Source organism: Eumetopias jubatus, unplaced genomic scaffold (assembly GCF_037043125.1).
Source record: "Eumetopias jubatus isolate StellerSeaLion01/CBP00866 unplaced genomic scaffold, mEumJub1_p1.0 scaffold_10, whole genome shotgun sequence".
NCBI lineage: Eukaryota > Metazoa > Chordata > Mammalia > Carnivora > Otariidae > Eumetopias > Eumetopias jubatus.
Window position 1 is genome coordinate 124,640,636 of NW_028274816.1, and position 24,962 is coordinate 124,665,597.

The 24,962-nt window shown below is 57.3% G+C and overlaps 1 protein-coding gene across 2 annotated transcripts; it reads left to right on the forward strand.

Moving 5' to 3' along the window:
- The first annotated feature begins 7,130 nt into the window (after positions 1 to 7,130).
- FOXN1 (forkhead box N1) lies at positions 7,131 to 20,018 on the forward strand. Of its 2 annotated transcripts, none has more exons than XM_028108995.2 (8): positions 7,131 to 7,259; positions 7,643 to 8,101; positions 10,515 to 10,625; positions 12,374 to 12,504; positions 13,803 to 13,899; positions 17,261 to 17,468; positions 17,697 to 18,188; positions 19,699 to 20,018. In XM_028108995.2, exons 1-8 carry the CDS (start codon positions 7,137 to 7,139, stop codon positions 20,016 to 20,018), a joined length of 1,941 nt encoding a protein of 646 aa, XP_027964796.2. In that variant the 5' UTR covers positions 7,131 to 7,136. The 2 variants fall into 2 exon arrangements, with proteins under 2 accessions (XP_027964796.2, XP_087883466.1); XM_088027340.1 differs by having other exon boundaries at positions 7,137 to 7,259; positions 10,512 to 10,625.
- The last annotated feature ends 4,944 nt before the right edge of the window (positions 20,019 to 24,962 follow it).

The following is a 24,962-nucleotide window of genomic DNA, read 5'->3' on the forward strand; positions in this document are numbered from 1 at the left end:
AGGTCAAGGACCCCTATCTATCTGTCCCGCATCCATTCATCTGTCTGTCTGTCCATTTGCCCATCTATCCGCCTGTCCAGCTTCCCATCCAGTCATTAGTCTGCCCATCAATCTGTCCATCCATTCATCTGTGTACTGCATCCATCCATCCATCCATCGTCCATCTATCCAGAAAGGTCAGGTCCCAATTGGTCTCCCCAGGGCTGCTGGGAAGGGCCTGTGGTCCTGTGGCATTTATGGGGCATGTGACCTGCCTGCCTGGCCTGGGGAGGCAGCCCCGCCCCAGCCCTCAGGCAGGGGGCCGGTCCGGGCATGTGGGAGTATTTATACCTCGATGGAGGCTCCCTGGGTGTTGCTGGGCTGAATGACTCCCCGAAGCCGCGATGGTGGCCATGGCCCCGAGCCCACTGTGAGTGCTTGGACTCAGCTCCTCTGGGGCCAGAGCTGGGTGGCAGGAGCTGGGGGTGGGCTGGAGAGATGGGAAGCTGTTCAGAGGTGGCCAGGCATGGTGGAAAAAAAAGGGACGCCGGGCAAAGGAGAGTGGGGAAGATAGGAAGCTGCTGGAGTCGGGCATCCACAGCAAGGCTGGGACCCACCCTGGAGAAGGGATGAGTCCGTTGCTGTTGACTAGCCTCTGAAGGGTCCGTTGGTGGATGGCAGGAAGAACAGGGCAGGAGGACTAAGATGACAAGGGGGCTCAAGTTTAGATATCTGGAAGAACTTCCAGGTCAGCCCCAGACACAGAAGGTGGCTCAAGTTCTTTCTTAGGATGGGCACGCCGAAATAGGACCCGTCTATTTCCAGAAGCAGGGGAATGACTGCAGTGGCTCTGGGAGAGCTCTGTTTTTGGGGGATGGGAATGGCTCAGCTGCAGGTGTCCGAGGCTCAGGTTTGAGGAAAGCATCCCATGGAGGACACCATATTGCTCTTCATTCTTTGCTCTCCCCCCCTCCTCCCCCTGCCCTTTCTGTCCCTAGGCTGCCTCTCAAAGCACTTTAATCAGATCTCAAGGCAGGGGCAGCTGACCCTTTTTCCTGAAACTGAGGCAGGGTGAAGAGCCAGAGGGGCCAGAATTTTAGCTTCCAAACCGCCAGCCTTGACGGGATGAGAGGATCTAGAAACTCCCTTCTTCTTGGCACCCCCAGACTCCCAGTATCCTGGGGTGCTCAAGCCCCGGGAGCAGCCCCCGGGGCCCTTCGCTGCCACCCCCAACTAGGTAATTACTGAGCTGCTCCAGGGCCCCCTCCCAGCAGCCGGGCGGGCGGAGCCCCGGGTGGGGCCACCGGCAGCACCAGGCCCGGGCCCCACCCCTCATAAAACATGCTGCCGCAGCCAGTGACAGAAACCATTAAGGCGGAACCGTACCCTCTCCGCCTCGCTCATAAAGGGCGGGCAGGAGGCTGCCCAGTGGGAGGGAGTGTGCGGAGAGCCCAGGAAGGGCCCTCCGTGTCCTCTGTGACTCAGCTGCCCACAGAGGACGCAGGGACAGACCCTCCCAGGGAACCCTCCAACGTGGCCCCCGACCCGCCACTCCGGCTCCCAGGGGCCAGCAAGGAAGCTGAGGTGTTCCTGAGCTGGGGCCGGGTGGTGTCGTGGTTAGGCACACTGGCTTTGAAGAGTCTGAATCCTGGGGGGGCATAATTTGGTAGCTGGGCAAACTCGGGTCAGTCGAGTTAACCTCTGGAGCCTCAGTCTCCTCATCTATAAAATGAGGATGATAATCCTCTTCTGGGGTATAATAATTCCCCCAGCTGGTTCCTTGAGGATTTCCTCGGCGGGGCTGAGGTGGGGGGGTCCCTCCTGAAGGCAGGGCAGGGTTGAGGCCCCGCAGGACCAGTCTCAGCAACTTCAGATGCAAATGGTCCTGGCCCCTCATTGCATTTTTAAGGGTACAGAGGTACAGAAAGAGGGTGTGACTTGGCCAAGGTCACACAACCAGCAAACAGGGGTCCCCCGCCTCCGACTCCCAAATGGCCCCTTCTGCCTGAGTCCTAAGGCACCAGGAGAAGGGTCTCTGAGAGGAGGGGAGATGTGCTGGGTAGAGGTAGCCCGGGGCCTGGCTGTTTGTGAGAAGGGCACAGAGCAAGGATGCAGTAATGCTCCTTGTTGCTCCCGTTGTCATGCTTTCTGGGGAATTTCTTCCCATGGCACTCCCTACTCAGGTTAGGGAGCAGGGACTCTGCTCTGCCTTCTCTCTGACCCCAGGGAAGATCAAGTCTCCTTCTTCCAGCCCCACCCCTGCCCTCCGACTCTCCGAGGGTCATGGACAGAGGAGAGGTAGCTCAGAGAGCAGACGGCAGACAGGATGCTGAGCTACTAAAATGAAGGGTTGACGTCCGGAGAGTTGTGTGTCTGGGGCTGTGCTTGGGGCTGGCGGCCTGAGAATCAGGAACTGTGATTTTCAGTTTTAGCTGTGGGGCACTGGCATGTTCTTTCCTCTCTCTGGGCCTCAATTTTCTCCTCTGAAAAATGGGGTTAATGACCTTGCCCCCCCCTCACTGGTGGTGTGCTGATCAATGTTCACCACCCAGCTCCCCCCCCCCCCACAAAAAGGCTCTGATTTGTAGTGTTTGCTAATGTCCATGACTAAATGCTTACACCATGGCCAATCCCGGCTGATCCGACGGAACGGGGAGCTGGAAAGAGGTGGGCACAGTCAGCTCCTGCAAGCCCACGGTAGCTGTCTCCGGCACACCCCTGCCTGTTACCCTCTGGGGCAAAGGGAGAACGAAGGAGACGACAGATGCATGTGCTTTGTAAATTGCAGGGTGCTCTATAGATGGAGAGTTGGGAGGCCGATCGTCCTTACAGTCGAGGGGACCCCAGGGCACAGTCCACCACCGAGAGCCCTGGCCTAGCTCCAGCCCAGAAAGGGGGCGGGCTGTGGGTCGAGGAAGCCCACACTAAGTGGCAGGGTCGTGGCAACCATTTCTGGTAGCTGCTGGGATCTGAGAAAGGAAGACGGCTAGCTGGACCTCCCACACGGGTTTGCTGCTATTTGCACACACACCCCGCCCCCCCATCAAGTTCCTTGGGACAAAAGCAAGTAGGGTAGAGATTAGACTCTAAAATTCCCTCCGAATGCGGATGCCAGCCTCAGGACACTGGAGCCCTTGGGGATCCGAAGCAATAGAGTAGCCCTACCCACCCCACCCCCCTTCCCTGGGAGTTTCTACGGACACTGGCTCTACCACAGGGGGATCGCTGGAATGATCTCTGAGGCCAAAGAGTCAAGGGGAGGGAAGTTTAGCGTCCGCCAGTGTAGGAGGATGATGTCATGGAGACGGAGGGGGGCCGTTCTCCATCCCCCACCTCCAGAGCTCATGCTTTAAATTAACTCTGTCCCACTGCTAATTATTACTAATAGCTACTATTTATTGAGCATGTACTATGCATTAAGCTATTTACAAGCAATATTTCATCTAATCCTCCAGAGGGGTATGTATTATTAGGCCTCTATTACAGATGAGGAAACTGAGGCCCAGGGAAGGAAGTGGAGCACCTTGCCCAACCAAAGTCCCACAGTTCCTGGGATTCAAAACCAGTTTTTGACCCCAGAGCTTCTGAACCAGATCATCCAACCTCAGGGGCTCTGCTGGCTACTCCAGGGAGGGGTCAGGGACCAACGCAGCCTCCTCCCTCGCCCCACAGTGAGCTCCTCGCTGCACTGGACAGGAGCCGCCCCCCATGTACACCAATCAGAGTCCCACTGCCCGGTCTCTTTTGAATGCAGATGGCAGAGGACCCCTCTTTTCGGGGGCTGTGTGGTCTTAGGCAAGTCACCGAACCTCTTTTCTGGGCCTCCTTTCTTCATTCATAAAACAGAGTCTGGGCTGAGGTGACCAAGGGGGGTACCACTGAGTCAGGAGTGGGCATCTAGTAAAACCAACCAGAGGAAGCCCTGCACGGAGGGCCATTCCGGCATTTCTGCATCCTCAGTGCAAATGGAGGGGTGGGCCTCTGAGCTCTGGGTACACTCCCTGGTTTTAATCCTGTCCCTGGGGACCTGGCCAAGTCGTGTAAAAGTCATATGGCCGTGTGTGAACCAAAGCCTTCAGTTAAGGCCGCTGAGATGCAGGAAGTCAGCCAGGGCTCCAGATAATGTCCTGGGACATAGAGGCTGATGCAAGGCTGGGGGTGGGGCAGAGGCTTCAGGGGGCCTTCCGGGAAGGTCAGGCCCTCAGCAGGAGGTGCAGCCCAAGCTGGGGCTCAGAGAGGCCTCCTCGCATTCATGTCTCTGAGGAGCAGAGCCAGGGTCTGAGCCCCCCTGAGGCCAGGCTGAGTGAAGGCTGGGCAGAGAGGGCAGGGCTAGCGAGGGGAGCTGCCACCCCGGGGGTCATTGGCCCACCTCCCCAGGCCTGCCAAGCCCGAAGCCGCAAGACCATCAGGGAAACTAGAGGCTAGGGTGACAGGCCACAGCCACATTTGGCCAATAAGGCCAATGTATGACATGTGTCCTTGAACATTTTCTATGGGCCGGGCATCCTACACACGTCGTCTCCCTTAATCTTCATGACGACTGTGTGAGATAGGCCCACAAGCCCCATTTATCAGAGGAGCAAGATACAAAGAAATACACAGTTTTTTTTTTCAAAATCGCAGAGCCCTGAAGTGACACAGCTGGGATTCAAACTCAGGTCGGACCAAATCAAAAGCTCTCAACCACATACTACTCTGCCTCCAGAGAGGGGAGCGACCACCGCCCCATGGGTTCCGAAGCCTGAGACCTGGGGGGCGAAAGGGCCCCCGGCCTTGCCTCCGGAGGTGCTGGAGGAGGCTTGGGAAAGCAGCTCTGGGCCAGATCCGGGCGTGGCAGGCAGGCCCCGGCTGTCCCAGAGCTGTCCCAGAGCTGTCCGGGGAACCGGGGCCGGGCCGGCGGTCATGCGGAGCCAGAGATGGGCCGCCCTGCACCTCGGGCCCCATGCCCGCTCCCCTGTGGTGTCCAGTTACGGCCAGCTCGGCGCTTCCCTGGTCACGCCACATTTAGCTTTGTGAGTGAGCGGGTGCCGGGACATGGAGAAGGGGCGGTAGGGACTCTTGAAGGGGCGGGAGAGCCTCCACCTGGACCCCAGCTACTAGCCCCCTCTGCCACTGATCCCCTGAGGCACTTGGGGCAAATGCCCTCCCTTCCTTGTCCCCGGAACTCCCAGGCAAAGGGAGGAAGTAGTTTATTCATCGACGGCAAGCCGACCCCAGGCTGGGCACCATGGGTCCCAGGGAAGCTCCCAGGAGAGCTCGGCCTGGGAAATGCACAGTTATCCTGATCTGCTTGGCAGAGGTCTCGGGTAGGAGGCAGTAAGTGTGAATCTCATGTTTTGCTTGTTGCTTGGCCCCTCAGCTTAGCCGGCACCCACTCTGGCCCCCACCAAATGAAGAAACCGTAAGAGGAGTCCAGCAAACAGACCTGGGTTCGAATCCTGACTCTATTAAGGATTAGCTATGTGATTTGGGCAAGTCACGTAACCCTTCTGAGCATCAATTTCCTCAACTGTCAAGTGGCTTAATAGTGTACCTTCCTTTTACCGGTTTGTTCTGACAAACCAGTGAGAAAATTTTCCAAATTGTTCACACAGCGGCCCTCCCAGAGCAGGCCCTCAGCAAATGGTGGTCTTCCTCAGAGACTACTTGGCAAAGAGGAATACATTCCCGAGGAACTGTCCTTTGCAGGTGGTGGAGAAGGAAGGCAGAAAGCTGAGGATGAGGGCGCCTGGGTGGCTCAGATGGTTAAGCGTCTGCCTTCCGCTCAGGTCATGATCCCAGGGTCCTGGGATCGAGTCCCGCATCAGGCTCCCTACTCCTTGGGAGCCTGCTTCTCCCTCTGCTTCTCTCTCTCTCTCTCTCTCTCTCTATCCCTCTGTCTCTCATGAATGAATAAATAAAATCTTTAAAAAAAAAAGAAAGCTGAGGATGAGAATAGTAAGGGCGTTCTAATAATGATATTAATTACAAGAGCTGACATCTAGTGAGCACTTAGGATGTGCTAGGCGCTGTGCAAAATGCTTCCTGTGTGTGATTTCATTTACTGCAGCATGCCTAGGTGGGAGGCCCTACCTCTCCCCCTGCTCTGTAGGTGATGGTGTCGAAACTCAGAGAGGCTCCCTGACACAGCAGGCAAGGAAGGGCTTGGACCTAAGTCCTCTCAACCTCTGGGCTGTGCCGGGGACAAAGTTCTGTACTTCTAGAAGATCAGAGCAGGAAGAGCCCTAAGCTGTCATCTACTACAAGCCCCTAGTTTTCCAAAGAGTGAAACAAAAGCTCAGAAAAGGCAGTGGTCTGGGGGCGCCAGACTGGTTCCATCCATAGAACATGTGACTCTTGATCTCGGGGTTGTGAGTTCCAGCCCCACGTTGGGTGTAGAGATTACTTGAAAATAAAATATTAAAAAAAAAAAAAAAAGGAAAAGAAAAGGCCATTGGCCTGTACAAGGTCATAGGTACGAGATGCAGTTTGGAGGCGTTAGGAGGAAGTGCCCGTGCCCGACATTGCACAGTGGGCCGGCTCACAGGGCCAGCAGGCAACCAGGTCCCCTCAGTCCCCAGGGGCACACCGGGCACACCAGTCCCCGAAGTGGCACCTGTGACAGGCCCCGCCTCTCCCACCCAAGGCTGGGGCTGGATCCACTCTCTCCAGCTCCCCCTTCTCTCCAGACCAACATCCTGCTCAGCCACTGAGCAGAGGTGCCTCGCCATGGTCACCTAGCCCAGTCCCTCACTGGGGAGATAGGGGCCCGAGGCAGGGTCTCGAGGGAACCATCCGCAGCTGAGCTCCAGAGCAGTTTGTGAGTTGTGAGGGACCCCCAGGAGTCCCTCCTGGGGCTGGAGTTGGGGTCGGGGGGGGGGGAGTCTCCTACCTGGTGTGCTTTGTTCTCTCTCCAGTCTTCCATCCATGCTTTCCTCCTCTGGCTCTCATTGTTTATCTGCTTCCTTCCGTCTTAGATGTTTCTCTCACTGTGTCTGTTTATCTGCCTGTCTATCTGTCTGTCTGTCTCTCTCTGTCTCACCAGATGTCTGGCTGGAGTGAGGGTTCCAGCCCAGGGATGGGGTGGGAGTGGCGGCAGTGAGCTTGGGGTTGGTCGCCCCAGGACCCCGGTCCTCACTCTCATCACAGCCAGCTTTCTTCGCGGCCAGGACTGGGTGATGGTGTCCTTACTCCCGCCGCAGTCTGACGCCACGCTGCCCGGCCCCGCCAGACTGGAGGGCGAGCCCCAGGGGGACCTCATGCAGGCACCGGGCCTCCCAGGCTCCCCTGCCCCGCAGAACGTAAGTACCTGGTGCCTCGCAGCAGGTGGACCAGTCACCCCCACCCCCACCCCCCGGGCACCTCCTGGAATCTGCTTTGTCCCTTCCAGCAGTGAGCAAGTACCCAGTGACTCCAAGATCCAGAAGTGTTCGGATGCAGGCCTCTGCTTATCCCTTCAGACTGGGGCTTTCCCAGGGCAAGGCTGTGCATCCATCTGACCTGGGGAACCTCAGATCTAGGAGCAGTGTGCCCTCATCAGATTAGGGCTTCCAAGGGCAGTTTCTGTCCCCTCGATCACTTGGGGGCTCCCCCAGAGCTGAGCCGCAGACCCGGTTACCCTAGCACAGAGTAGGGTCCTGGTCCAGCCTCTACTCACAGGCTCTCTACCCTCTGTCCACCCCAGAAGCTTGCCGGCTTCAGCTGCTCATCATTTGTGTCCGACGGCCCCCCAGAGAGGGCATCCTCACTGCCCCCACAGAGCCCCACCGTCGCATCACCAGGCCCTGAGCAAGTCCACTGCCCAGCTGGCCCGGGCCCGGGCCCCTTCCGGCTCTCACCCTCAGACAAGTACCCCAGCTTCGGCTTTGAGGAGGGCCCAGCAAGCAGCCCCGGACGCTTCCTCAAGGGTGGCCACGGGCCTTTCCATCCATACAAGCGGCATTTCCACGAGGACGTCTTCCCCGAGGCCCAGACCGCCCTGGCCCTCGATGGACACTCCTTTAAGACCCCGGGGGCGCTGGAGGCCTTTGAGGAGATCCCCGTGGATGTGGGGGAGGCTGAGGCCTTCCTGCCTAGCTTCTCAGCAGAGGCCTGGTGCAACGGGCTCCCCTACCCCAGCCAAGAGCACAGCCCCCAAGTCCTGGTGAGTACCAGTGGCCGGTGGGCTTCCCACCGACCCCTAGGGGTCCTAGTTGGCCGAAGCCCAGAATGAGTCCTCTGAGATCAAACTCCACCTTCTCTTCCAGACCTCTTCCCTCTGGGACTCAGGGTCAGGCTGTGCCAGGGAAGCAGCAAGCTCAGAAAGTGGGGGTCTCAGCTTCCTTCTGGCCTCCAAGGTCAGCTGGGGAGGGGATGCTGACCTGCCCCGGCTTGGAGGGGCCAAGGTGGGGGAGGCAGGTCAGGCTAAGGAAGCTGGCAGCTTCCCAGCGGCTCCTGAGTCAGGATTCCAGTGTGTGACTTCTCTGTTTGTTTAAAAGTCGAGAATCCCCAGCCAGACCTACCCGCCCATATGCAAATATGAGAAGAAAAACACATTCCAGAGACCAAGAGAAAGGGTTGAGGGAGGAGCCACAGAGCACAAGGTTCCCTCTCCGGCATCAGCGGCATCAGCGGCATCAGCGTACAGCCGGTGGAGAGAGGGCTTACAGCTTCTCAAAGGACACTTCCAGGCCCTATTCTTTGCCCCAGAGGGGAGGGGGGCTGGGTGTATTCATAGAAATACCTTGAAAGCACCTTGGAAAGTCAGCATGTCATTCCACAGTCATACCCACTAGCTGTGTGATCTTGGGCAAGTCACTTAACCTCTCTGGGCCTCATCGGAAAAGTATGGTTAAGAGGACCTGCCTCATGGGTTTGTTGCCCTGGGGAGAGGAAAGCTAGAGGGAGGTTTGGAGGTCCCTGAGGTAGTGAGCACTGAGCGGGCTCAGCCCGGGTTGTGCCTACTCCAGATGCTCACCAGCTCTCCTCACCTTTTGCTTTCAAACAAGCTCCCATTCCATCCCCAAGCCACCCCCGACAAAGCCTGATTCCCAGACTTGGAAGATAGAGAAGGGGTTGGGTTCCTGCCAGCTGTGGCCAAGACAGGACCCTTGGTTCTGGGGCCCTTTGATGGCTTCTCCTCAGGCCCGCTGAACATGACAGCCGCTCATGGTGAGGGCAACATCATATTAGCTCCTGTCCCCCCAAATCCACGCACTGCCAGCCCCTGGGCACTGTGCCCGATGCTTTCTCTCAAGTGCCCCATTTAATCCTCATGACAACCCTCAAAAGACTTCCCACTATCCCCATTTTGCAGCTGAGGAAACCGAGGTTCCACAGACGTCAAGTGACTTTCCCAAGGTGACCCTTGGCCTATAGGAAGGGAGGCTGAGATTTGAGCCCACTCCCTTTACCCCCTGCCCAGTGGAGAGGAGCCGGGGCCCAGAGAGCCACAGCTAGCTGGTCGACTCACTGGGTGACCTCGGACACATCACTTCCCCTTAGTGGGCTCAACCCCATCATCTTCCAAATGAGGAGGTTGGACCTAGTGCTGCTGGCCCTTCCAGGCCTGAGATTCTATGATTATGGCTATCTCTGCATCAGCAACCCCAGGGCACATCCAGAAAGAGCTGACAGTTGATTTGACCCTCTGGGCCCAGATGCTGGTTCCCAAGGCCCCTGGTAAGCCCAGGAAGAGTGGCCTACCTCCTCCCAGCCTTCTTCACCTTCTAGAAACCAGGGGTGCACTCTTTCGGACTCTACTCAGCGTAGAGCTCTGTGCTAGACTCTGGGGGCCCCATGGGGAGCTTACCACCCATGGGAAGCCAGAGCCTGGCCACCACCACTGGCAGCAGCTATAGGGTCCCCGTGCCAGGGTGAAAGAGAGCCGCGGGGCTCAAGCAGACCAGCAAGAGGGCAGACTCCCCGGAGTAGAGAGCAAAGGCCTTTGAGTTGAGGATGGCCAGGAGACAGCATGGGGAGGGCTCATCAGCCCCCTCCAAAGAGCCGGCCGGAGCTCCCCTGGGGGGGAGCTCCTCCGGAGCCTTGCCGAGGTGGAAGGGGCAGGACTTTGGGTCACCAGCTGGGCCCACCTCTCTGGCCACTTCCTGTGCTCCCCTTACTATGGCTCTGCAGTGGGAATTCTAGAGCGGTAGCCTTTTCCAGATGTCCTTCGCAGACCTGCTCCGAGAGGCTGGCAGCACTGAACGCAAGCAGGCCCCAAGCCAGGCTTGATGCGTGGGATCAGGCACTGTGTCCTCGTGCTATTCCAGAGAGATCTCTGACCCTACCCCACCTGACTGTGACTGTCGTCAAATCTCCCCTAGTCGCCTGGACAGCTCGGCCTCTGCCTTTCACCTGAAGTGAGGTGCGGGCCAGGGAGTGCTGTCAATTCCAGCCCCAGCTCCACCGCAACTGGCTGAGTTCCCTCAGGAAACGCCCTGACCTTCTCTGTTCTCCATTTGTTCTCCAGGACTAAGCTTTGGGGGAGGCAGAGTAGCAGTTGCTTTTGTGTCAGTTTCAAGCCACGGGAAAACCAAGGCCCTACCTGGTCATCTGTTTTTTGTTCCTTCCAGCAGGGGTCAGAAGTCAAGGTCAAGCCCCCAGCTCTGGAGACTGGTCCTGGGATGTACTGTTACCAGCCCCCCTTGCAGCACATGTACTGTCCCTCCCAGCCCCCCTTCCACCAGGTGGGTCAGGGGCAGGTGGGCATGCTCCCCTGGGGCCCCAGGATATTGTGGTGTGAGATGTGCGGGCGTGGATGTGCGTGTGCACGCTTGCATCGCCAGGTCCAGGGCCATCTGGGGTGGGGGGCCAGGGGTCCGTGGGGAAGGAAGCAATCGCCCTTCTCTAGGCGTAGGTGGGGTTCATCTGAGAGTCTCAGGTGGAGAGTCTCAGGAAAGGGAGCGGGGCTGAGAGCGGGGCAGGGCCCAGATGTGAACAGAAAAGAGGGAGGAGGAGAGCCCGACAAAGACAGGGGCCAAGAGGAAAGGAGTGTGTGGGGTGACACACAAGACTGAGCAGAAAGGGAACAATGGGCTCTCGCCTGGGTCAGCCACTGTCTTGCTACATAGCCCTGGCCCCCAACTTCCCTTTCACCAAGACAGGGTGGGACCAGGCATGGAGCTGGGGCACCTTGCCACCTGGAAGTCTCCAAGACCCCATCATCTTCGGCCCTTTCCCCTCTCCCCACCCCACGGCCCAGCCTCAGCTCCTCCGACATGGACAGGATGCCAAGTAATTGCCCCACATTGGCATGGCATGCAGGTTTTTAAAGAGAAAGAAAAGAGCCCCAGAGCAGCCAGGCAGCTCCCAGGAGTCACTGGGCAAGACAGAGCAAGTGGCTGCCCAGCGCCCAGCTCCATCCACCTGCAGCCTGGCACTGAGACAGGCCCTGCCTGTGGAGCAGGTTCTACTCCCAGCTCTTTAGCTTTGGCCCTGATCTTGGCCAAGCCAGGGAGGCAGGCACATGGGGGTGGTGGGGGGTGGAGGAGGTGGTCAGACTGCTTGCTTTGTTGGGGGGCAAGAAAGAGGTGGAGGGAAGCAGAGGGGGCACATGAGGGGTCATCCTCGCTGCCAGGAGGAGCCCAGCTGGAATGGCTAAAGCCCTCCTGAGGCTCAAGGTCTGACCCAGGGCAGGGGGTGTCCCTGAGGCAGCCTGGCCCCTCAGGGACGGAGCCACAGCAGGGTTAAGGGGCTGCCAGACCTTACATGGCCTCACCATGCCCAGCCCTGCTTTGATGCTTTCTGCATTCCGCACACCACCCCCCCACCCCGAACAAGATGGCCGCACCCAGGGCTTTATAGAGCCTGCAGAGAGGGTGACTCAGGCACTAAGTGTCTCTCGGGTGACCTGGAAAGAGCACCTCAGCCTGGAGCAGATGGGGGAGTCAGAGTCTCCTACCCCCTTTGCCCCCATAAAACACCACCCCTGGCACCACAGCCACTCCCTTTGCCGTAAAACCACCTCCTACCCCCACCTGCCCACCACCGTGACCGGCCCTTTCAAAGAGCCACTGAAACTCGTAAAAGGTGGCAGTGCCCAGCAAACGAAGGCCCGGGCTGGACACCCCACTTCCGACCCAGCTGCTGCAGGAAATGTAGGGGGGCCTGGAGGGCCTTACACTCTCTAGCCCAGCCAGGCCGCTTCTCCATCACCATGCAACGGGCCTGAGAGGAAGGAACTGGAGGAAAGGAGCTTTGAGGCCTCTGAGATCCCAGATTTGGGAATGGGGAGCTCCTCAGAGGCCCTCAGATGTCCACGCCCTTGGCCAGCCCCCTCAGATGGCTCTGCTCTTGGAGCCCATAACCAGGGAGAGAAGAATCTAGCCTCAGCTCTCTCTCTGGATGTATATGAATGGGGTGTGGGAGGGGGATTACCCCACCTTGGGAAGGACTGGTTACCATGGCAACCACTCTGCCCCTTTGACCTCTACAGTACTCACCAGGTGGTGGCAGCTACCCCTTACCGTACCTGGGCTCCTCACACTATCCATACCAGCGGATCACGCCCCAGGCCAGCACAGATGGGCACCAGCCTCTCTTCCCAAAACCCATCTACTCCTACAGGTATGTTCCCAGCACCCCCCTGGGGTGGAAGGAAGAGGGCTGAGAGGACCAGTGGGGAAACTGAGGCATGGAATCCTCAAGGTATAAGGTGATGGCAGAGGATGGAAGTCATACTCAGCAGGCTTCGAGACGATGCTGGAGAGGACAGTCCTGCACGGAGGCAGGCGGATAGACTAGATCACCTCTGACCTCTTGTCTAACCCTGTGGAGCTATGTCAGTGGTTCTACTCAGCAGAGGCTGGTGCCCCGAGATTGGGCCCCCTAAATTCTAGCCTCATGGGGCCCGGGGTCTGGGCCTGAGAGTTTAGGAGGGATGCTCGCCCCCTTCCCCCTCCTTTTCCCCTAGATATAGAGAGAAGCCGAACCCCAAAGCTCTCTGGGAGATAAGTGAGAGATGAGGCCTACAGACTCAGCTCAGGTATCCAGCGCCTGCAGGATCGGGGCTGGGGTCGTAAATGCCAAAGGCCGCAACACCCAGCCAGTCTAGGAGACCTTCCCCCTGAACTTTCATGCCTCCCATCAACAGTGACACTTGACCTCCTGTGTGCCAGGCCCCAAGTGGGATCAGATCATCAGCCAGTGTGAACTCAGGGAAGGAAAAGGAACTCAAAGAGCATCCAAGAGCACAGAGAAGGGGTTTGTGGGAGGCAGGATGATGCACAGAAAGGAGAATACCCCATCCTTGGAGTCCAACAGAGCTCGGTTCAAGTCCAGGCTCTCGAATTTACTAGCTGTGAAACCTCCGGCAAGTTACTTAATCTCTCTGAGCCTCTGTTTATTCATCTGCTTTAAGAAAAAAAAAAAAAAAAGGAACAGCAATATTCAGGCCTTTGGAAAGATTAAGTGAGAGAATATGCTTGGCACATTGTAGGGGCTCAAGAAACCATAGTTCCCTCCCTGACTATCCAACCTTTAGTGTGCAGTTGGCTGAGGGTGCCTGGTAATGCACCCTTAATCCTCACAACTCTGAGGTAACTATTACTTTTCTTACTTCAAAGCTGAGGAAACTGAGGTTCAGAGAGGTTAAGGCACTCACCCAAGGTCACACAACCAGCGAGTGGCCAAGCCAGGATTACAACCCAGATCTCTTACATTCCACAAGACCCTTGTAGGTCGGTAATTCCCAACTTCAGTGGACACCTTCTCATCCTTTCTCCTTTCCACCCCATGGAGCCTCTCACCTAAATCTGCAGCAGGTTATTCCTCTCAACTACTCCAGCCAGGGCAGGCGGGGTGGTCAGGGGCAGACGCCCTGCCTGCTCAGAAGTTCAAACTCTCAAGGTTTTCTCTGCCTTCAGCATCCTCATCTTCATGGCCCTTAAGAACAGTAAAACGGGGAGCCTTCCTGTCAGCGAGATCTACAATTTCATGACGGAGCACTTTCCCTACTTCAAGGTGAGCCCGGGATCCACCCCAATCCTCCCATCCCTGAGTGCTGGGCGAACCAGGCCTCTCTGGAGCCAGAGAGTTCTCTCTTGAGAATTCTGTGTCAGGAACAGAGAGCTCAAGCCATTCACCCAAGGTTACACAGCAGGCTGGAATCCGATCTCATGCTGGTGGAAAGCGGACCTGTCAGTCCTGATAGGCTTCAAGAAGCATCCACCTACCCCGAGTGGGGAGAGAGAGCTTGGGAAGAAATGAGAGACTGTCCCCACCCTTGCCCCCAGGATGCTGTAGGGTTAGAGGAATCTGAGTAAGAGCAATAGCCAGCCAGGGTGGCATGGGACGCTGGGACCACAGGACCCATTGCCTTCCAGGGAGAGATTAAGATCTGCCTCTGTGGGTGGCAGGCTCAGCTGCAGCACTGTCAGAAAACGGGGTGTGGGCTTCATGGTCTTCAAGTGTCCCAGGGAACTGGGTGGCTCACCTGGCCTTCCCATGTACAGTAGCTAGTTCCTGTCATCCACGGAAGGGGCTTCTACCAGATTCCCTCCCTAGAGGCGGGACAGATACCTTTCTGTCCAGATGGGCAAACACATCAGAAAGGGTGATCCACCTGCTCAAGGTCACACAACAGGGGGATCGGTTGGTGGCTCAAGCTGTTTGGCTTCACACATCACCCACTTCCCTTCTCGGCATGCCCCCCGCCCCATACCTTCCAGCACAGACCTCTTCTTCTGGGGTGGGTGCAGGGGAGATCAGAGCTTGTGTGTGAGGAGTGCCTTCTCCGAGGTCTACACCCTGGTGGATATAATCTCATCCGAGAACCAGGCCGAAGATGGGAGCTGAGGCCCAGGTCCAGAACTTAGCTCCACCGGCCAGTAGGTGATCTCTGGCCCCACTATCTTCCCAATTGTCCCGCCTGAGGATAATCTGAAGCTGATATTCAAACAAGTTTGTACTTGCTGCATTGCGATCAAATGAGGAGTGGGCAAGATGGCCAGAGTGGTCTGGCCGGGAATGGGGAAGTATGGTCATCCACCAGAGATTCTGGAAGGGGGGGGTGAGTTGTCTCTGGGATTTGAGAAGCATCAGAGCCAGTATCCAGAGCTGCCCGGATATCCCAACAGATCTGGAGACGAAACGCTCCCTAACTGCTAAAGCTTTTGGAGGGTCCTCTATAGGGCTTCAAGGGGCCAGGCGAGAGACAGGGAAGTGAGGGCCTGCCCTGTTCCTCGCAGCCATTCCTCCCTGCCAACTCCCCGCCTGGCCCCCAGCCCCTCCCTGCATCTCATCTTCCTGGCTTAATTATTTTTCCTGGGAGCTGTGTAATCCCTGTTTTATGGGGCTGAAGAGTGAAGAGGTCTAACAACTTTTTTTTTTTTTTTTTTTGGTTCTAGTTGTTGTTCTTAGCCGGTTGCATCATTCTCTCACTCCTGAGTTTACATTTGACTTCAGAGAGAAAGCATCTGTGAGGATGGGACGGGCCCCAGTGGTGAAGCCAGCCCTATAGGGTGACCTGGGCAGGGCCCTTAATAAGGGGACAGATCTGGAGTCTGGGCTCTGTCACTGCCTTCTGTGTGATCTAGGGCCAGGCAGTTTCTTCCCTGGACCTCAGTTTCCCAATCTGTAAAATGGTCAGGTTGGACCAGTTGGCACATCCATTCCTTCCAACTCCGACGGTTCCCCTCTGACCTACCTAAGGAGTTAGTTCAAAGATCCCCTGCCCCCTTTATCACTCACTCTCCATTTGAAGGTCATTTTCCCGGGCAAGAACAGAGGGACCCCGGGGTGGGTAGCATTCATGTCCCAGGCAGCTGAGGTGGGCGTCCTGTAGCCCCATGAGTCAGGGCTATGGGACTGGGGAAGTGTCCAGCCACTGGACATAATTGCTAGTGCCGACCGTCCCTCTTCCAAACAGGAAGTGGCTGGGGTGGGGGCTGTGCTGGCATCCCAAAGTCACAGATTTATGGGCCCATAAAAGGGCCCAGTGCACATTAACTCTGCCCATCAGGCGACACAGCCTTGACTCCTAGTAGGGACTGTCGTGGGAGTTGAAGGTGAATCCCAAGCTGACTGGTCTGGTGGCTCAAGCATCCTTCCTCCTGAGCCCCGGGAGCCTTGGGGGGTCATGTCAACCAGCCCCCTGCCCCAGGCCAGCTGCCCCTGAGAAAGTCTCCGGCAGCTCCTGCCGGCAGCTCTCAGTGACCGATCGTCAGGACCCAGTTCTGCCGGGCGTGAATCAGCCTGACTGCTCCCTGGGGCAAGAGAGCTGGGGAGGAGGGCGTGGCCGCCCGCATTCTGCTGAAACTGCCAGCTGAAAGGGAAAAGGGACCAGGGGGCTGAGGGTATGAGGGCCCCCCTGGCTGGAGCAGATGCTCTGCTCACCGTTGGCCCCCACTGGGCCTGGGACTGGCACAGAGGCGGGAACAGAGCTGGAGGTCGGCGGGGGTTCCGGAATGGGGGGGTATCCACTGGCACCCCCGCCACCGCCTCTCACCCCACTGAGTCAGCCTAATGGTTTTTACAACCCTCCCTGGGCACAATTACTGCACTGGTGGCATGACCAGGCCTCCTAATGGGTGTTTATTCTGTTGGCACGAGCCCCCCCACTCCCCACCTGAGGGCTGGCCTTCCCAGTGGGGCACGCCTCCCCCCGGGCACACTCATGTGAACACTCACACCCCCACACACATACAGTCATGGATACCCCCACACACCCAGAGAGACTTTCCCACACACACACATCCTCACACTCAAAGGAATTCACAGACCCACACCCCGGACACGGGCTCGCACCAGGGAGGCGTACTTAGGGACACAAACACACACATACGCACAGCCAGTGCCCCCCCCCCACACACACACCTCGCACTCTCACCAAAACCCAGCTATGCACACGACATATGTGCGACAGGGGCACACACCCAAATAAAACCTCACCCATCTTTCTTTTCTCCCGAGTTTGCCCAAGCAGGGGTGAGGCAGCCCCAGGAAAGGAGCATCCCATAGTTCCCTCCTCATTCCAAAGCTGGCATCGGGGAGACCTGGGAGTAGCGAGTTCGCTTTCCCCAGAGGGGTCCGAGCACAGGCCCCAAGACCCAGGGGGAGTGGTCCAGCTCCAGACAGGGACGGGCCCTCCCTCTATGAACCACCCCCACAATCCTCGGAAGGGTTGGAGGAGGTGGGGCTGGGATGAAGGGGCCAAGGTTCCCGCCCACCCCTGCCCCACCACTGAAGGGTACTGAGCACGGGCTGGGTGCTGAGGAGGATGACAAGCCCTGGAATGGGTGGCAGTTCAGCACCCAGAGGACAGAGAAGCCTCCCCAGGCTCCTTGACCCTGGCTTGAATTTTTGTCCTGCTCTGCTCCGGCAGACGGCACCTGACGGCTGGAAGAATTCTGTTCGCCACAACCTTTCTCTCAACAAGTGCTTTGAGAAGGTGGAGAACAAATCAGGAAGCTCCTCTCGAAAGGGCTGCCTGTGGGCCCTCAACCCGGCCAAAATCGACAAGATGCAGGAGGAGCTGCAGAAGTGGAAGAGGAAAGACCCGATTGCTGTGCGCAAAAGCATGGCCAAGCCAGGTGAGGGGCTGCAGGGCAATGCAAGGGAGGACTCAGTGTGCCTAGGAGCTGGGGGGGTGGGGGGGGGAGGAGGAGAGGAGGGGGGAGGGGGGGAAGGGGGGGAGAGGGAGAGATCAAAGAGAACTTACTAGTGAGAGAAGGCCTGAGTGGTTCCAAGGCTGGGGAGGGCTTGTGGAAGAAAGGGAGGTCTCATGGTGTCCCTCTCTCTTCTCTCTTGGGCCTTTGCAGAAGAGCTGGACAGCCTCATTGGAGAGAAGAGGGAGAAGCTGGGCTCCCCACTGCTGGGCTGCCCACCCCCCGGGCTGACCAGCTCAGGCCCCATCCGCCCCCTGGCCCCTCCAGTTGGGCTCTCCCAGCCACTGCACTCAATCCACCCAGCTCCGGGCCCCATTCCCGGCAAGAACCCCCTGCAGGACCTACTTGGGGGGCATGTGCCCTCCTGCTATGGGCAGACATATTCGCACCTCTCCCCGGGCCCGGCCCCTCCCGGACCCCCACAGCCATTGTTCCCGCAGCCGGATGGGCACCTTGAGCTGCGGGCCCAGCCAGGCACCCCCCAGGACTCGCCTCTGCCTGCCAACACCCCACCCAGCCACAGCGCCAAGCTACTGGCTGAGCCTTCCCCGGCCAGGACCATGCATGACACCTTGCTGCCAGACGGAGACCTTGGCACCGACCTGGACGCCATCAACCCCTCTCTCACCGACTTCGACTTCCAGGGTAAGTCGAAGCTGCGGGTGGGAAAGGAAAGGTGGGACAAGACCGGAGAGGGGCACCTGGCGGTGTGGCCCATCCCCTCCAAGCTGCCAGGTTTCTGGTCTGTTGAAGCAGAGAAGTCCCGAGCCCGCCAGGGGTGCCAAGGGGCGAAGAGGAATGTCCTTGCCCCCATCTCCCTCCTCCTGTGCCCTTGAACATGTTCCAGTGGACCACATCATCAAACCACTCCCAGTTCCGAGTAGCTGGGAAAGAGCCCAGTGTTCCGCTCCATCGTGGCTGTGAGCAACTGCCAGTCTGAACATTCCCGAAGGTGGTTGCATTTTCTCATTCATCTTTTAAAGCAGAAGGAGAGAGATCTTCCCCCTGCGGAAGAATGTAAGGCCTCAGAACTAGGCAGGTCCTGCCGAGATTTGGCGGTAGGAGTCTGGAAAGAGGTTCTATCTATTCCATTCCATCTTGCCTGTCCCATCTCTGCACACGGCAGAGCCCACCCATTCAGATCTAAACCCCAGTGCATGCCCAGACCCTGGTCCTGGCCCAGGAGGCTTGGAGGAGGGGGCTGACCCAGGCCTCAGACCCTCTGGATGCACTGGGGGAGTAGGGGGAGGGACATCCACAGGCAGGTGGAGACAGCTGACCCTCACCGAGCTCCCGGTCCTGTGGGGACACAGCCCAGGTCTTGGTAAGCTTGTTAGAAACGCACAGCTAGATCCTCAGCTGCAGCCAGAAGTGGGGAGCGACACTCACCACAAACCATCAGCTTTACGTGTGCTCTCTCATCTGGGCCTCTAGCACCAGAGGAGAGGTTATTAAACCCCCTTCACAAAAGCACATGGAGGTTAAGTAACTTATTCAAGGTTACTTGGCTAGAAAGAAGGAGAGTAAGAACTGGAACCCAAGCAGCCGAGTTCAGTCCAGGGTCTTGGCTGGTCCAGCCCCTTTCCTCCATCCCTTCAGCCCTGATACCCAGGGCAGGAGCGCCAGGCCCTGGTCGGCCATGATGCAGGTCCCACAGCACAAAGAGGAGGATGCGGTGGCAGCACTGACACCTCCGTGGAGTCAGTGCTCCAGGCTCTGCTCCTCTCCCTTGGGCCTGCAGTGAAGGACTGCATGGGCTCCGGCAGTGCATTGTTAGAAGATCCTTGGTCTTGGCTGCAGATCCGCCTTCCTTGGGAGCCTGGCAGGAGCCGGGGGAAGAGTTCCAGGGGCTCCCTCTGCAGGCTAAGTCCAGAGTGCACAGCATAGGCATCAGTCCTTCCAATAGGCCTTGACTACCCCACCTCCCTCCAAAATAAGAGCCCCAGAGATCATCTAAGCTATGGCAGAGGAATCGGAGAGTTCCAGCAACTCCTGGCAGAGGAATCGGAGAGTTCCAGCAACTCCCTGCTGCCAACTGTCTGTTCCCCAGTCAAGGTTACCCCAATCCTGCTCTCTTTAGCATGTGAGAGCCATGGGTGGGGTACACAGGACTCCTTGGTACCTCCCAGTGACGCCTGTTCTCTCCCCCAACTAGGAAACCTGTGGGAACAGCTGAAGGATGACAGCTTGGCCCTTGACCCCTTGGTACTGGTGACCTCGTCCCCGACATCATCTTCAATGCCGCCACCTCCACCACCACCCCATTGCTTCCCGCCGGGGTCCTGTCTGGCAGAGACGGGCAGTGGGGCCGGCGACTTGGCACCACCAGGCAGTGGGGGCTCCGGGGCATTGGGTGACCTGCACCTCACCACCCTCTACTCGGCCTTCATGGAGCTGGAGCCCACACCCCCCACAGCCCCTGCTGGCCCCTCTGTGTACCTCAGCCCCAGCTCCAAGCCCATGGCCCTAGCATGAGCCATGCCCAGCAACAGCTTCGGCCTCTTTCTGGCCTGGAAGTCCCAGCTGGCCGCCCACATCGGGCCCACCTTAAAGGTCAAGGAAGGAAAACCATCCCTGTCCCCTATGCCACTAAGCCAACTGTTTGTTAGCTGGCAGCTTGGGGGTGAAGAAGACACCACCCACGATGCCGCCCCTCACACATTTCTGCCACCCGGTGAGCCAGCTCCTCACTCAGGGTCCCTGAAGACCAAGTGTCCGGGCAAGGAAAAAACACACCCTTCCTAGCTCACACTCATCCACACTTACGCCCTTCTGCATAATATGTGCATGGGTACACACACACACACACACACACACAGAGTCAATCAGACCTACACCCACCCACATACCTTCTATGCAGAAGAATCAGAACTACATCACTGAGAGCCTGACTCCATTTCTGAGGCAGCTGAGAGCTGAGGGCTCAGGTCCTCATGCCAGGTCCAAGACCACCCTGAAACCCTATTCTGATGTCCGCATTCTCTGCAGGCCTGGCCCCTTCTAGCATGTTCTCTCCCGGAAGCCCCCTGTATTTATTCTCCCATCTTCATCCCAGCAGCCGGTCAAGGAAGAGGCAGTGTAGAGCCTCTCCCCAAGTTGTCTGTGGGTCCCCCAGGGGGCTGCTACTAGCAGCACCCACTCGGCCAGGCTCTGCCCATCCTCAGTATATGCTCTGTCTGACCCCCCCCCCAGAATGACACCCAGGAGGGGTAACGGCCACCCCAGGACCAAACTGAGCCCAATTCGGACACAAAGTGTTTGGAAAAGCCCTTGCCCTCAGAAACTTAAAAGTGTCCTCTTCCCAGCCCTGGGCATAGGAAGGACCCCTCCAGGGCACTACAGTCTCACTCCTTCTCTATAAGAACTTCATGTAGTGTAGGTCCCAACTTACTAATGACTTCCACCTGTCCCAGGCAGCGTGGGCATTCAGGGGAGGGGAGCCTGACAGAGGCTGGTGGGTGTGTGGGGGGGTGGTGGCAGCCGATGCCCCCTCTCTTTGACTGCTTGGCAGACCCACGGTGTCTCCCAGAGCTGGGGGTGTGCTGGTTGCCTGCCATGCCCTACGGGAGAGCCCAACCTGCACCAAGTGGAAGCTGCAGCCTACCCTGCCCCTGGGGGTGACAAGAGCCCCCAGAGGTTAGCCTGGGCTTGGTTAGGCACAAGCAGATCCCTAGCTGGCCTGCCATTGTCCCCTGACCTGGAACAATAAAGCAAGTGCCTGTGGTCTTGGCTCCTGAGGCTTCATTTCCGGATTTCCCCTCCCTGAGCAGAAAGGCCCGGCCACACTAACTGTAGATACCCCGGTCTGTGATGTCACCCCGACCCTCATTCTGTACTGTGAAGTTTCCATCTAGGAGGACGTCCTGACCAGCTTGGGGAGGATGAGAGGGCGGGTAGGCGGGGCCTCTTCCCTGGAGAATTTCCAAAGGCATCCGAGGAAGCAGCTGTCCAGCCCCTAAGAAGGAAGAAGATTCCCTCCCCCCACGCCCCTTCTTACTGAGATTCACCACTTTCCTCCTCAAGCCCCCTCAGCTCTTCACACAAGAAGGGGTCACTTTCCTGTCCAGCTGTGCCTTCCTGTCCCCCATCTTTCCCTGGCTGGGGCTATGGGTTCCACGGGTGACGTGACTGGAGCGTAGCCCGGTGCTGTGGGCACTGCTGGCCCTGGAAGGTGGTCTCTGGAGTGTCAGGGGCCCACTCGACTGAACTTCAGTCTCCCCTCCCAGGTACCCCCTCCAGACAGACTGCTGTCACCAAAGGACAGACTAAGAGGGAGCCCTACACTCTGCCTGAACAGGGAGGGGGTAGGTGTGGGAGACAAAAGCACACACGAACTTCAAGACTCAGAGCAGCCCCAGGTGGGGACTCTGCTTCGAAAGTTCTTCCAGGGGACCAGGCCTGGAAGCAGGTCAACACCACCTGCCTACCCCCTAGGACGACACTGTAGAAGATACCATAATAGGGCCCCACCCTACAGCTGCACTCCCCCTAAGAGCCTGTGTCCAGGACTAGAGGGATAGGGCAGGGTGGGGAGTGGAGGGAGACATGGCCAGCCGGTGCACACGAGAGGAAGCCCCACCCGCCCCAGCCCAGCCCTGACTATGAAGGAAAAGACGGGGAGGCTCTCTTTTTTTTTTTTTTAAAGATTTTATTTATTTATTCATGAGAGACAGAGGGGGAGAGAGAGAGAGAAGCAGAGGGAGAAGCAGGCTCCCAAGGAGCAGGGAGCCCGATGCGGGACTCGATCCCAGGACCCTGGGATCATGACCTGAGCCGAAGGCAGACGCTTAACCATCTGAGCCACCCAGGCGCCCAGACGGGGAGGCTCTCTTAAGCCCCCTACTCTGCACCTCCAGCTTAGGTGGTAAGCAGAGATCTCCTCCAGAGTAAGCCCTCTGTCCCATGTGCCCATTTAGCGCACCTACAAGTGAGCTGGCACCCACACAAGTAAGGCAGGTGACAAACAGAATTTGGGGTTTCAGGTTTGTTTTTGTTTGTAACCAGACTAGCCCTTAAACTTAAAAGGCTGCCGCGGCTCTCGGAGCTGAGTCCCGCACTCCCATTCATATGCTGCCCCCTGCTGGCCGCCTCGCAGCAAATGTTCACCGTTGGAGGGTGAGCTGAATGGATGCAGGGTCTGGAAGTGCCCGGTTCTGGGGAAGTTAACCTGTTTGGGGGGGGCGGGGGGATGGCTCTAAACATAAGGGTTCTAAAACTGGTTAGTTCATGGGGTTCATTAAATTGGATGAACAGGGACGCCTGGGTGGCTCAGTTGGTTAAGCAGCTGTGAGATCAAGGCCCACATCAGGCTCTGCGCTCAGCTCGGGTCCACTTGAGATTCTCTCTCCCTCTCCCTCTGCCCCTCCCCTCCACTCGCTCATGCTCTCTCTCTCTCTCTCTCTCTCAGATAAATAGATAAATAAAATCTTTTTAAAAAGTTGGATGAAGAAATCATACCTTCATTTTCACTCATCTCGACCTCCAAGTTAGCATTTCCCTCCATTATGAATGTCAGCCACAAATCACAATGGCTTTAGTAGAATCTGTGACTTTGTCATAAGGTAGAGAAATCACAGATTAGGAATCACAGATGTTTTCATATTATATTACAGGTGTCCCAGAACGGATCTATAGATTCCTATTATATAGTTTTCAATACCTAAAATATTTAGGATTTCCATACATTTTATATTCATAAAAACCCTTATTGTCTCTAGGTTTCAGCAGACGATAACAATGGGGTCCATGATACACAAAAAAGTAAAGCACCCTTTCTTTAGTTGCAGGGTGGTGAGGGATGGAGGGTGGCTCTTAACGGGAGGGCCCAGGGTAGGGAGGAATGTGCTGGGGGCTTCAGATAGCAACTCTTTACCATCAGAAGGGAAGCATCTCAATATTTTACAATGGGTTTGGCAGCCCCAACGTGTACCATACAGACCAGCCTAGGTAGGCATGAATGGTGGGTCTCTTGGGCTTTCTTGTTCAACCCAGTGGTGGGGTCCTCATGAGGTTCCTGAAGAGTCAAAGCAAAGAAATCTGGCCCACTTCAGAGAAATGAAACCTGAGACCCAGATCTGGCAAGGCCCACATGGAACTTCAAGGTCAACAGCTCATCCTCATCAGAGCCAGGACTAGACCCACCCTTACCCTGTCTTCTCCCTCCTTCTACTGCCCAGGAACCCTCCAGCTTCCTAGAGAAAGTGCCAGGAACCAAAGCCAGCAAGGTGCCTCTTTGGCAGCAGGACCAGTGCCAGTGACATGAAGACTTACAAGGAGACAGGGGGCCAAGGCTTTCCCCAGCCGAACTCCTCCTCCAGGCCCAAGGGCCATAGGACTCTCGGCGTGAGTGCCAACCCGGTACCTGCTCCAGGGATTCGGACCTCAGCCCAATCCAGAACCTCAACCCAGTTCGACTTAGCAGGCACCATGAAGACTGTTATCAGGGTGGTGGGGGAGCATCTCTTCCTGACAGCTGGAGGCCTAAAAGTCCCTCTTGCTTGCAACATTTTCTCTGTAGACTTGTAATCCCATAAGCAACACCTCCAACTCCAAATACTCTGTAAACCTATACAGCTTCATCTGCAAACCAACCCCCAACCTCACCCCGTGGCCCTTCCTCACTTTTGCGACAACGGACAACTCCTGACCACTTGCTTCTTGGTGAAATTCCTTCTTCCCTTAGCTTCTAATACATCCTACTACAAGATAGGCTTCTACTCCCACCTCTCCGGCTGCTCTTCCTGTCTCCATCACGGGTTCCTCTCCCTTTGCCCTGCTCTCACTCTCTAGCCTCGCCTAGGGTTACATACTCCCATTCAGTGACCCTGAGTTGGAAGGGGTGGACTATTTGCACAGAGCGCCCTGTTAATTTGAGAGCATTCGGCAATCCTGCCCCCTGCTCACTAAACACCAGTAGCTGGGCACCCCATAACTTGGCCACCATCACAGCTTCAGCAACTGTCTTGTGGCCACCGACCTCCAAGGATCACCGTCTCCAGCCTTCATCCACCTCCTGGTCTCAGGGCCTGAATTTCCTGTCTATTCCTGGTCACCTCCTTCAGGACATCTGTACCCACACCCCCAGCATGTCCCAACTTGAACTCATCACCTCCCCCAGCCCCCGCCCTGATCCAACTTGGGTTCCCAAGCCCTGTGACAGCACCTCTCCCCACCGCGACACTCAGGCTGTGGACCAGGCTTCAGCCTCGACTCCTCCCTGGCTCCAGCCATCTCATCCAATCAGCCGCCAGTTCTGGAAATCTCCCCTCTTAATAATCTCCACTTTGTCTGTTTCTCGCCATCTCCGTGGATATTGACCGAGTTCAGGTTCCCTTTGGCGGGAAACCCACTTCAGCCCGAACTCCTGCACCACCCTCTGGAGGGCCCCTCTGCCCGCAGGGTGGGGGTGTCTGTGACCTG

Coding starts and splice junctions, on each gene's coding strand:
- FOXN1 (XM_088027340.1), top strand. CDS start 7,137: ATGGTGTCCTTACTCCCGCCGCAGTCTGACGCCACGCTGCCCGGCCCC. Junction 8,102..10,511: donor AGCACAGCCCCCAAGTCCTG/GTGAGTACCAGT, acceptor TGTTCCTTCCAG/CAGGGGTCAGAAGTCAAGGT. Junction 13,900..17,260: donor AGCACTTTCCCTACTTCAAG/GTGAGCCCGGGA, acceptor CTGCTCCGGCAG/ACGGCACCTGACGGCTGGAA.